Genomic DNA, 13359 nt, shown 5'->3' with positions numbered 1-13359 from the left:
AACATGGTCCACTATTCCACAAAGAAAGTAGGTGAACGGTAATTTCTCATACCTAGCATCAATTTGCATTGGCATGCCTTCCAACTGTAAATTCACAAACCTTCTCAACAACTTTCTCACATCCAGTTGCACCAACACTCGAATAATACTACCATACTATTCCTCCTTGCGACTTTGGTCCATCAGGATATATTCTCCCAGCAAGTTCCCCAAAAACTTCCTCATAGGCCGAGCCATATGGCAAAAGGGTAAACCCTTAAAGTGCACCCAAAATTCCTGAAAATAGAGTGGGATCCGAGCTGGGTAAGCCAAATTGTCTGCCTTTCCAAGCACCAATAGATATTGCTTATTATACAACCAAGGCCCTCCTCGAAGAATGGTGTTACGTTCCTACATGGAATTAAATCCAAATGCAAAATGATCATCCTCCAAATCCGTCACCACTACATTTTCTTTAGGATGCCAAAGGTTTCACATTTGCCATTTAAACCCTTCCTTGTTCACCAGTTTGTGTAATAACACCCTTCCCACAAGGAAGATTCTCGATGACTTCAACGTAGTGGTCTCCATCTTATCCACAACAATCACCTTTTGCTCTTCCTTTGTGGTCACAAAACGGCTTGCAAACTTTGCTATCAGATTCTTCATTGCCATGATACTCTTCGTAACCCAACCCCACATTCGCGCGTCGAAAGGAAACACCGCACGATACCCTTACAGAGCCTTCCCCAAACCATGAATTAATCAAAACCCCTAAGAAGGCCTAAACCTCCCTGCATCACCGCACTAAATAATGGCAGCCGGAAACTCAAACGAAATCCCAAGATTTCTGTTCGTCGCTAGCCACTCTCCTAGGGTTTAGGAGAAAGCCTAGAGAGCTTGTTTTGTTTATTTTTCCTGATAAGTAGTCTCTTTTGTTCCTGTATTTAATTAAGTTTTAGAGCAACACAAATAATTAAGTAGCCATATAACAATGTTTTATATAGTTTTGTGGAGTCTAAAAGTTCAATTCGGTACTTAGGTCTTATTTGTATTTGTACTCTTTATAAATATCATGTATTAGAAGCCATTGTTAGACTTGAATGAATTAAAATATTTTTTGCTTTGTGCAATTGAAGTGAGTTGTTTCTCTATCTAAAATCAAGTGTTTGGCTTGGTCGTGTGGGCGAAGCCACGGTTCGCAACGTCGAGCGAGCTCTGTTGCCCCTAGTTGAGTGATTCCCAGGCTATCTCCCTCAGTCATTTGGTTCGTCCTACATCATATTGTGACATGGTGCTAGACATGTATTCGGTGCCTTTATCTGATCTTAGAGTTTGAATTTTGGAACCAAATTGGGTGATGACAAGATTATAAAAGTCTTTGAACATATTGACAACTTCACGTTTAGACTTCAAAAGATACAACCAAGTCATTCTTTTAAGATCATCAACAAATGTTACAAGGTATTTATAATCATCAAAGGACTCAAAAATGGGAACCCAAACATCCAAATGCACAAGTTCAAAAGGTTTACTAGCCATAGACAAAGAGGAATTATAAGGTAACCTAGTAAATTTGGAGAAATGACATGTCACACATGATATGTGATTGACACAAACTAGGAAACAATTTAAGAAAAATTGCTCGGATGGGTGGGCTAGACATTGATGCCACAAGTATGGGTCGTGGGCTTGCTTTGAACTAACATGTAGTCCACTTGATGGTTGGAAATTCTTTGACACGTAGTAAAGAACATTTTGAAAAGAAAAAAAAACTTCACCAATCTTCTTCTTGGTAGTTATGTCCTGAAATATCACGTATAAGGTGAGAAAATTGCAAGACAATTTAAAGTTTTGAGTGATTTTTCCTACGGACATGAGTTGAAATGGAAATAAACGATGGTTGAAATGGAAATGAAGGAACATAAAGAGCTATGGTTTTAACTTGTTTTGAGACTAAATGGATCTTCCCACTACTCATGACATAGACTCCTTTCCCATTGGCATTAGAAACTTTGGATGACATGTTTTTAAAAGCACTCAAGCTTTGAATTTTATTTGTCATGTGATCGGTGGCTTCAGAATCAACGATCCAACAATCATGCATAAGACTTGTACTTAGAGCAGTTGAGAAGGCATTAAGTATGCCTATAGTGTCTCCATGGTTCACTTCTTCAGCCAGAAATCCAGCAAATTTGCCAAGTAAGGCAATGTGTTTCTTAGCTCCAACTTCTGTTGGTTCCTCACATTCAATATTCCCTTTCTTTTCAAAGGTAAGTAGCAAAATCATTCAACAACATAATTGGAGTAGAAGTGAAATCGAACAGGCTATTGTTTGATGAAGATGCTACACTTGTTGCATGGTTTGCTCTATATGATGAGCCTTGAAAAAACTTGGGATTTCCCTTGCTATCATTGTTGAACTTGGGTTTCAATTATGGATGGACTGTCTAGCATCTATCCTTGGTGTGGCCAATCCCAAGGTGACGAATCCCAATGCAATGCTCACATTTCAAACCTAGCCGTTTTCCTTTGTAAACCCTTGGTTCACCAAACCTGTGGCTTGACAAGTAAGCTTGAGACTCTTGCATGGTTGCCTTTGTATCCGTGTTCATGTTGGATGGAAGCACATACGTTGGAGGAGGGAAGCTCAAAGCTCATCAAAACATGAGGTCTTCATTTTCTGGACTCAAGCTAGCAAGAAGTTGGAAGATTTTATCTTCCTCAGCCCATTTTAATAGCACAGCAGCATCTGTAGTCTGCGGACGATAAACATCTAGCTCATTCCACATAGCAATGAGATCACCAAGGTGTTGCATGAAGGACTTGAATTCTTGTTGAAGAGCTGCAACATCTCTTTTGAGCTGGAATATTCTAGCTGCGTTGTTTTGATTTCCATACATCTCCTTCACTTTTTCCCATAGGTGTTCAGATGAGTCTGAAGAACTAAATATTTCTGCAATTTTTTCCTCCATTGAATTGAGTAGCCATGACATGACCAATTGGTCTTTGCATAGCCATGTGCCATAGTTTGGAGAAGTGGCTTAAGCCGAGGTTGGCCCTTCCACCGAGAGCCAAAGTGCCTGCTCTTGACCAAGGCAACCTTTGATTAGGGTTGACGTCACCATCTAAGATGTTTGAAGGAGGAGAAGCAAGTGAGCATTCTGCCCCTTGGTTTACTGAACCTTCTTCTGCCATTTGTGTTGGCTGAAAAACGCACGAGGATATGATAACAAGACGCTGCTCTAATACCATGTTTCAAATTGAAGGGTTTCTTTGGTATTTTATGTGTTCAATTAAGAAATGCAAAGCACCATTACATATAGCAACACAAGGGAGCATACAACGCGCGCGCACATGCCACCCTTGGTCCTTAATTGAAGGGATGGAAAGTCAAGAGGAGGATGAAGTAAGATACACCATGATTAAGGAAAAGAGACCCTACTAAGTCTGCTCATTTGACAATAGGGAACAACTAGGGAACAGCTAGGGCAGAGAAGATTTACACACTGATTTCCTCCCTTGCTGCTAACTGGAATCGATCCATGCAAACACAACACTTTGAATACAAACGGATCGTGGAGTTTGTTGAAGAACAATGGGGTAATTGCGCACCAGGCGTCGTTTCCATCACCCAAAGTACACATGAACAATATCCACGTACCATCGGTGCATCATAGTTCAAAGCAACAGAAACAAAAGATTACAGAGCAGAAGAAAGTTCAATGCATTGATTTTCAGCACAAAAGGTGGTCTCAGTCTCACAAGTAAAGCTGGGAGAATAATAAAGTTACTGAGCCTCCAAAAGAACCTGAATTCATAAAATAAAATAACCAAATATCAGGTCACCAAATGCCTAATACTAGTTACACCTCAGCTAATGTTACATTTATATACAGTGCACAAAGCAGCCTCCGCTTCTACAACAACGCAGTTTCTCGAATTGTACAGATGGATTCAGCCTTAAAACGGCAGCAGACATAACGCTGCTGCAAACTTATCATGGCCAAATAAATGAGAATCAGCAACTAGGATGCAGAAGGGAATCATACCCCTGAATCAAGAACCAAAGTCACCGGAAGAATACATCCACTGCAACATCTTTTTCTCCCCCCAAGAAGCCATATTCAAGCGTTGCTTGATCTTAGAACACGATGTGATGGTCGCGCCAACCCATTCACTGCTTCATTTATCCTACTGAACACTACTTTAAGGGGGATACAGGCTATTACAGGACCCTTCGGCTTTGGAACCAGTGGCTTTCTCTCTTCAGATTGCTTGTGACCAGTCAGTGAAGATAGTTTCCTGATCTTTTTTGGCTGTAGCCCTGATTTCTTTGTTTTGGGAGACCTACTTGGTGAATTTCGCTGTTGCACTGCCAATCCCTTGGCTGGGATTCTTCCAATTTCTTTTTTTGGCTTTACTGCATAGCCTGTTTTACCAACTTCCCAATCAGAACTCCCATCACCCAAAACCTCAACTGTTAGTGGGTGACCAACAATGGCTTTGCCGTTCAATTTACTCATCAGGGAAACCAGCGGAACATGTTGTGGCCGGTAATTGGATTTTACTTCAAGGTTGACATCATACAATGAACCATCGGAGCATGAATTGCGGGCGGTAGAATCTGCCGTCTGATATCTTGCAGGCACTGTGAAGCGAGACTGCCGATAGGGAAGTGATCTCTGAGTTGGACCATCAGGCAATTCAGTAACATGTTTGGACTTTGGTTGTAATGTGCCATTATATGCACTGGAACCACTAATGCCATTGCAATTGACTTTCTGATAAGAACCTTGAGACAATCCATTGGAATGCTTGATGCCTGCCGAATAAGTATTGGATCCATCATCCATGTCCATATATCTTCTGGAGTCATGTGTTCTATCTTTACTTGTTTGTCTTGAATTCCTCTTTCCTTTTAACCGCCACTTTGAACTACCTTCATCTATACTTATGCCGATATCATGCAAGGCAGCTGAACTTGTACAACCAGATTCATTAATTCTTTCATTTTTCAAAGATACAGATTCAGCTTGACGACTTTGACTAGATTGCCTTCCCATTGCACCAATTTGAGGCTTACCAGATGAACAAGCTGTAAGTATAGGAGAACCTGGTAGAAAAATGATGATGAATCAGCACAAAAGAAAGACTAAGCTAATTTATTTTCTGCAATTAGCAAAAAATAAGATAAAGAGAAAGGTAAGAACATTATAAGATCCAAAAGGTTTATAGATCCCAGGGGTGCAGAGGATCCATAACAGACAGTTGCATGAGTGCCCAAATGTAAATAATGCAGGCATATTTGAGTAATACTAAATATAATTAAGATCGAGAAAGAGCTAAAGACAATGGAGAGAGTGGCGGAGTTGCAGGGTACCTAAATGCAAACAATGAAGGCATAATCAAGTAATAAAATACATAACTAATAGCAAGAAAAAGGCTAAACAGAACGGAGAGAGTAACAGAGTTGCAGGGGAACCTCAATGCAGGCATAATTAAATACAAGAAGAAACAAATGGTGCAGAGATACCCCATAGGACTATAAGAGATAAGTTAATAACTACAGACTGATAAAGATACAGACTAAAAGTGCTGTATAACTTTGAAAAGTTTGAATGACCGTTACCTGAAGGGTCTTTTTCCTCTCCAACAAATGGCACATCAAATAGCTTATCATCAGAAGAATCATTCTCCACTATCCCAGATACGCTGGGAATCTCACTGTCTTTCAATTTGTCATTGATAACGGAAGCACCAGAAGCTAGTTCAGGAGCATTTCCATTCTCACACGAAATTCCAGTGTGGTCTGCAGATAAACTCCCTTTTGACTCATTGGATTCTAGTCCGGAAACCCTGCAATTAGATAACCCTCGAAGAGGTAAATCACATGAACTTGGAAGTTGGTCAGGCATAGCTGGAATAGACACCATTGCAGTACTCTCCAACACCTTTGTCAATGGTCGGCTGCGGTTCTTTCTTTTCGAGAGTTCATTAACATTTGCCACTTGAGATCTCTTTCTTTTCAGAGATGAAGTACCTTTGCTTCCATTTACAGGACTTCCATTAGGCATTCCATTCCGAGCGTTCGAATCTAAGAGTGAAGCACCATCCTGTTGAACTTGTTCAAGAAGCCCTCCAGTCTGGACTGACCTTTTTGACAATACACCCATTCCGAGGTCCTCAAGTCCTCTCATGCGCTTAACTCCTTCTGTTCCATCATCCTCTGAATCATTTGGTGTTCTTCTTCTTCTTCCCTGCAGAGTTTGCAACTTAGAAGAACTGATATGATTTGGCTCTTCAAAAGATATACCAGATTGAGATAATTCTGGCCCTGAGTCTGGATTGTCTTCAGAATCACTCACATCATCAACCATATCTTCATTCTCCTCGCTGGAATGAGACATGGCAGGCAATTCTCTGGCTGAGCAACCATTGTCACCACCTGAATTACTCATTCGAGCGCTGAAGTTCAAATCCTCATTGCCTAGACGAGTGTTCTCAATCTCAAGAGCATGGATAATAGCATCTTCCCTCCGTGCATATTTAACTTTTTTCTTATTCCCACTGGCTGCATGGGCCTTTGCTTTTTCAATGCATTCATCATACTCCCCGCAACGAAAAGCTTTCACCCTTTTGGATCTTTCAAGGTTATACCAGTCCCTAAACCAACAGGATCAAGATCAGACAATGTTCATATATCAAAAGAAAGCTAAACACCTACACAAGGAGTTTTTAATCTGTATTAAAAAGAATCTTAAAGAAAATGCCATAATCCTGAACCACAACAACACAATATGCTGAAAATGAAAACAAAAAAATTATCAGACACTGTATGATGAGCCCTGAAAATTAAATGGTAAAGTAAAGCATGGATCAATGACTAACACGTACAGGAAGGTACTATTTTTCATGTAAAATAATCAGAGATAACAAGGATTCTTTCCAAGGTCTATAATGTAGCACCCATCTAAACCGTTTAAAAAGCATCCAACTTAAGCAATGTGCCTCATGAATACCTCAAAATCTAATGCTCTACTCTTCAAGGCTAATCTCTATACATAGCAGCAGTACCACATAAAGAAAATCATCATCCAGTCCAGCAGTTTCACTGTTTGAATTCCCTGACGTAACAAAGCATTCATGTAAGTCTACCTCACATATAATGCCATTAAATGATTGAATTTTTACAAACAGGGTGGCAATTAACTTCAACCTAAGTTTCATCATTTATATGAGTAGAATCAGATTTGAGAAGCCATAACAAGACATTTTTATGATGTATCTGTTCCTGCAAACCATGATTCATTTACTTAATATGTATCTTTCTATGCATTAGGACTGCAAAACAGCTATTCCTCAATTATATTGATGAAAAAGAACCATCCCTCAAGTATGAGCATTTTCTTGTTTCTTCCATACAACACAAGCAGTAGGTATTCATACATCAGAAATTTGCATACACAAATGTATTTTCAAGCTTCAAGCTTATCATTCTTTCGTTTTTATAAAACAACATACCATCTAAGAATTTTTTTTGTTTGCAGAGAATGCATCTCCAATCAGTGCGTAGCTTATAATACCCGAGGGCCACATAGTAAGTGGCAGAGAAAACTAATGTCTCAAGTAACAAGTTCACATTTAAGTGCAAGCTAACCAAATCATTGAGATAATACTTTCAAGCTATAGAACAAGAAAAACCATGATTAAGTGAAATGACGATCCAGTTGAGCTCAACCGCCGGGAAACACCAAAGTAAACAACAATCAATCAACCAAATGTTAAAAAGGAGATAAGATAATGTGAAACAAGGTAATAAGATAGCAACACTAAATCCACCAACCCGCAAAACCAAAATTTTCCGCCAACACTACCCATGAAAATCTCAAGCCAAATGCATCTTTTAATTCCGATTCTACTCAAAAGGTCAATGTACATAACCTTATAGCTGAAAAACAAAGATTGTTAAGACAATCGCAAATCAGTAAGCCAACGGACACAAAGTTCATCCAAGCTAACCAATTAGACAGAAATTATGGTAAGCTTAACGGGGGGGAAAGAAATGTACTCACACGCTTGCGTCATCACGACCGAGAAGCTTCACCGGAGTGCCCGATTTCGGCGAAACCACACAACTGTCTGGCAACTCGTCCAGACCCATTATCCGACCCGGCCACCAGGACCCGTTTCGGCGGCGGACCCAAACCAAACTACCCACCGACGCGTCAATGCTCTTCTCACTAGTCTCACCAGAACTCCCCATCTCAACCAAACCCCACCAGAGAGCGGGAGAGAGAGAGAGAGAGAACAGAAAACAATTGAAACCCAATAAATCTCTGATCTCGAAAAATCAAAATTTCAATCTCCGCCCTCCATTCTCAACCAAATTCGAGCTTTCAGAATCGCCCCGAGGCTCAGTTTCCCGGAAAAATGCAAAAACTCCTCAACCTAAATCAATAAAAACAACAAAACCCAGAAAATATCAGATAAAATTAACTCTGCATGCGACACAAAACCCAGAAAATAAGAATAAAAACCCAGAAATTTTAAATAAATGTTAAATAAAAACCAGGAGATAGAGAAGGACCAGATGTAAAGGGTTTAAGGGGAAAAGAACGCACAGAAGGATCTGAAAAATGCGGTTTTTCAAAAAAAATATTTATAAATTTATTTTCCTAATTTGTATGTTTTCTGGGTTTTGATTTTCTGATCTTGCACTACTGGATTTAGCTCTGAAATATTTTCTTCGAGCTCGCCCGTGTGCGGCTCAAAGTGTACGGAGGCACAGAGGAGGGTGGGGGAGGGAGGAGAGTGAAATACCAAAAAAGCTTTGTGCTTGGATCAAAACCGTACCTTTTTGTATCTCTTTTGCCAGCAGACAGAGAGAGAGAAAATGAGAGTGAGGCAGAAGGAAATACACAGAAAGAAAATAAAAATGAAAAATGGAGGTAGTATTGGGTTACATACGGTTTCCTGTATGCGGTTTGTAGGGTTTCACTTTCATTATCACATATGTTTATACGCTACATAGAATGTGATTTGGATCCAGCATTTTTTTTTTCTAGAACAAACGATATCTACGTTAGGATGGAGGAATGTGGATTTAGCCTCATAATGGGCTAGCAATTATATGGTTCAAATTCGCTTTTTCGAGAATTAAACCTAAAACATTTCACTTACAAACGAAAACACTATAGTATTAAATGACGGATTGTGCATTTAAATTAGAGAATCCATATGATATATCGCCTAGATCTGCAAGTGTGACAACATAATATGTTTATGACAAGAGCTTGCTTAGATCAGATATTTGATGGTTTACTTTTATTATTTTTGTTTCAACATAGAAACATAAAATTTATTATATGAAATCTCACAAGCTATTTTTTCATGTTGTTAATTTGAGTCGTTAATTGTGACAGCCCGTCCCGGAAATATCAAAAAAAACGTACGCGTGAAAAGACTATATTGCCCCTAGTTTGTTTTCTTCACGTTTGTTGGTTGTTTTGAGTTTGGTTGGCATGTTTGGAGCCACACACCACAGCCCTCTTTCTCTCTGTTTCCTGCACTGTCCCGAGTCCCCATTCCTTCCATTTCCTTCGAACGTACGGACACACACCCAAAACCCATCAAACCTCCACAGATCGAGGAAACCAAGACCATATTCGAGCTCGTGAGGCCTGTAGGAGTCCAACCATACCATTTCCAGGTAAGAACTCCATCGTTTTCACGTCGATTCAACGATGTCCGATTTGAGGTACTATTCATGCACACGTGATTCCTCACGTTTTAGGAAATTTCAAGCTTGGAGGTAGCTTGGTGAGGTCCCTAGGAGGCTCGGAGTAGTTCGTTTGAAGGAATTGGACGTCAGGATCGTTGGTTTCGAAGTTGGCCGGAGTTGGATTGATTTTTCAGGTGAGATTTCGTGGTTTTTAACCCTTGAAAGTAGTATGATTGTGTTCCTCTAGTTCTAAGCTTCATTTTGGTACCAAAATCGTGGAATTTGGTTGAAAAACGAAGAAGATATCGAAGTTTAAAGTTTTCGCGATTTTCCGGCGCCGGCGACGGCACCGGAGGCTCGCCGGGGAAGAAGACGAAATATTCCGTCAAATCTGATGGAATATTCCTGACGCCGTTGACGGAATCTGTCAAAACTGACGGAATATTCCCCACGGCGTCAGTTGACGCCGTCAGAGTGCCAGGCACGTGCCTGCGCGTGGCCGGCGCGTGCGGCGGTGAAAAATTTTTCTAAAAATTTGGGGATGTTCGTGAGGTTGAGTAAATCACGTTGGTGTATTCATACACCCCATTTGAGCATTGTATGAGAAGTTATTTCTAAAGTTTGGTTATGTGCTTTAAAATTAACGTTTTTATAGTTATTTCGCATATAGGTGAGACATATCCCGAGGACGAGCGTGGTCACTCGAGGTAGGGGGGTTACGACCCTTCCACTTATCAGTGAGTGAGCTTTTGGTTTTCCGTATATGCCTATATACTTATATTTTCCCAGAAATTGATTTAAATGTTTATTAGTTATATGCCATGCATTATATTATCGTCATTTATGCATCATTAGTTGCATTATTGGGCATATATATTTATATACATATGCATATTTGGTGCTGTGGACGCACAGGTAAGTGTCAGGTAAGTGTTATTCATGTTTACATTCAGTAGCGATTCGTGATGCTTAGAGAGCTCATAACCTGCACCCCCGGTGTTAGTGCTCCCGCCCAGAGTAGGGCACAGTCCTTCACGTGTTGTTCACCTCCCGCACCACACACTCAGCTTGGATCCAAGTTAGGTGCACAGTCCTGTCGTACAGACCACTTTAGGTGGTTCCGACTCGTAGGTGACCCGCGATTATTCGCACAGCCTTCACGTGATCGTAGCACTAGAGCATTTATATGTATTACACCTAGGCCTGTCGTATAGACCACTTTAGGTGGTTCCGACTCGTGGGCAGGTTCAGTTATAGTGATTGAGATCTGAGCTCTAGATGCAGCCGTACAGGTCACGTTAGGTGACTCCGACTGCCAGATTATATGTTATTGATGTGATTTATACCTGAGCACTTGCATTTCATTCTGAGGTTCTGACATGGCATATTCTTGAGCATGATCGGCATATCTATATATATACGTATATATGTTTATTTTCTGGGAAGTATACAGGTTTTACGGCGAGGGATTAGAATCTTGTTTTTGAAATGGTTTTCGAAAAGCTTTGTTTTTGCCCACTCACGCTTTTGTTTTGCGCCCCTCCAGGTTCTAGCTGTTCAGTTGGTTTGGTGGTTTCCCAGAGGGCTTTCCTGGCATTTCTGATAGACGATCACCAGCGTAGGGCCACCTTCGGGTGTACTGTTGTCGTGTCATTTTAGTTTGGACTGCTTTAGGCTTTCTGCTCTGAACTTGTGTCTCACTTACGCTAGCACTTATTACTATTACCTTGTATGCTAGTTTTTATTTATTCGTACTTCTTCTGTTACTATTTTATTAGCTTCCGCACTGTGCACTTGGTTACGTCACCTCTGCGTGATGGCCAGCACGCCCTGATCTCGATCGGGGTGTGTCATTAATCATGTCAGTCGGTATTTTACGAATAAAGATGTTAGATTGTATTTGTTTTTTATAATAGCAAAACACATGTAGCAAAAGCTTTTATTTTATGAATCCAATATCATAATGTTTTTTTTTTTTTTGTCATAATGTATTTAGATAGTCTGAGAATGTAGCATGCGAGATTCTATTTAAATCTAAAAGATGTTAGAAGATTTAAAGAGTATCAGTAATTAATAGGCACTACCGACTCTTGTGATCTCATTTACACCTTAATTTCCCAGTTCCCGTTCAAGATTCATTTATAGTGATGAATGATATTAGAAGTGTTAAAGTTCTAAGTTGCTAGTAATTAATAGCCCACTACCGACTCTTGCGATCTCATGGTACGAAACCTTAATTTTCAACTTCATTTTTAATTTCTCATTCAAAATTCATCTATAATGATGGAAGATATCAGAAGTGTAAATCCTAAGTTGTAAGTAATTAAGGCATTATTGGCTCTTGCAACGCATGTTACTCATTCACGTTTCATCCACTTATTCCTATACATGCATATTTGATCGATTTATCCCTTGAACTTGTATGGAGCTGTCAATTTCCCTCTCTGAACTTTAATTTAAGCCGATTACCACCTTGAAAATTTTAAATTAGCCAATTTCCCCATTGAACTTTAATTTTAGCCGATCAACTGCCTAAACTTTTTATAAATAGCCAATTTCACCCTAGTGTTAGATTTTAAAAAAAAATTCATCCATCTTGATCACAAAAACAACACACGACAACTGTATAAAGGCAAAAAGGATGAAAAATTGAATAAAAGTTTCTAAAATCTAACGCCAGGGATAGAATTGGCTATGGGCTAAAATTAAAGTTCAGGGGTAATCAGCTAAAATTAAAGTTCAAGGGAGAAATTGGCTAATTAAACATGTTCAAGGGGGTAATGGACTAAAATTAAAATTCAGGGAGAATTTGACAGCTCCATACAAGTTCAAGGGGCAAATCAACAAATACCTCTCCTGTAAAAGAACATATAAACCAAAACTCGTGTCGTTCGACCATTAATATATCTATTTAGTGTTAAGTCATGATGAAGTCAGTTGCTTGAGCTTTGAATTATAAATGTGTATGAAGCCCGTAATTGGACACACATTTTCATCAACTATCTTTTCACATTGTTAATTTGAGTCGTTGATCATGTAAGTTGATATTTTACGAATAAAGATGCTAGATTGTATTTGTTTCTAATAATAGCAAAACACGTGTAGCAAAAGCTTTTATTTTAGTAGTCTGAGAATATAGCACATGAGATTCTATTTAAATCTAAATGATGTGAGAAACGTTAAAGCTTAAAGCTGTTAATAATTCATAGACACTACCGACTCTTGCAATCTCATGATATGGAACCTCAATTTTCAAGTTCTCGTTCAATATTCATTTATAGTGATGAATGATATGAAACCTTTTGGTGGGAGCAGCATGTGATAAAACACAACTCGTGAGAAGAAGTGGTTTAGATTCTACGCGGACAGGTATATGTTAAAATCCCTACACTTGTTCCTCATGCATGTCGGGGCCCCACCACATTTCATCGTATTACCTTAGGTCCTTAAATTAATAAATGAATGAATATTCTTTTCTTTTTCTTTTTTTTTAAAAAAAAAACAAACGATATTATCTACTTTAATAAGAAAATAGAGGGTTGTGCTTAGCCTCATAATGAGCTAGTAATAATATGGTTTGAATTCTTCTTCGGCAATAATCAAACCTAAAACCTCACTTACAAGTGAAGAGTGAAGAAGAATATTATTAGGTTGTA

General features: G+C 39.3%; 1 protein-coding gene across 4 annotated transcripts; it reads right to left on the bottom strand.

The window, feature by feature from the left end:
* Window positions 1–3697: 3697 nt before the first annotated feature.
* LOC103957145 (uncharacterized protein At1g51745) lies at window positions 3698–8956 on the bottom strand. Of its 4 annotated transcripts, none has more exons than XM_048577015.1 (5): window positions 8570–8795; window positions 8055–8430; window positions 6348–6645; window positions 5612–6239; window positions 3698–5095 (listed from the first exon to the last, which is right to left on the bottom strand). In XM_048577015.1, the coding sequence occupies exons 2-5, from the start codon at window positions 8243–8245 to the stop codon at window positions 4107–4109; spliced, it is 2106 nt and encodes a 701-aa protein (XP_048432972.1). In that variant the 5' UTR covers window positions 8246–8430; window positions 8570–8795; the 3' UTR covers window positions 3698–4106. The 4 variants fall into 4 exon arrangements, with proteins under 4 accessions (XP_048432972.1, XP_048432973.1, XP_048432971.1 ...); XM_048577016.1 differs by lacking the exon at window positions 8570–8795 and adding an exon at window positions 7002–7106 and having other exon boundaries at window positions 8055–8193; XM_048577014.1 differs by lacking the exon at window positions 8570–8795 and adding an exon at window positions 8836–8956 and having other exon boundaries at window positions 5612–6645.
* Window positions 8957–13359: the final 4403 nt, after the last annotated feature.

The sequence above is a fragment of a genome, unplaced genomic scaffold, assembly GCF_019419815.1.
Source record: "Pyrus x bretschneideri cultivar Hongxiangsu unplaced genomic scaffold, Pyrus_bretschneideri_v1 Contig95, whole genome shotgun sequence".
In the NCBI taxonomy this organism is placed as follows: domain Eukaryota; kingdom Viridiplantae; phylum Streptophyta; class Magnoliopsida; order Rosales; family Rosaceae; genus Pyrus; species Pyrus x bretschneideri.
Note: the sequence above shows the minus strand (reverse complement) of the source record. Positions and strands in the feature narration are given on the sequence as shown.

Coding starts and splice junctions, on each gene's coding strand:
- LOC103957145 (XM_048577014.1), bottom strand. CDS start 8,245: ATGGGGAGTTCTGGTGAGACTAGTGAGAAGAGCATTGACGCGTCGGTG. Junction 6,646..8,054: donor GGTCGTGATGACGCAAGCGT/GTGAGTACATTT, acceptor CTGTTGGTTTAG/GGACTGGTATAACCTTGAAA. Junction 5,096..5,611: donor AGAGGAAAAAGACCCTTCAG/GTAACGGTCATT, acceptor TTTTTCTACCAG/GTTCTCCTATACTTACAGCT.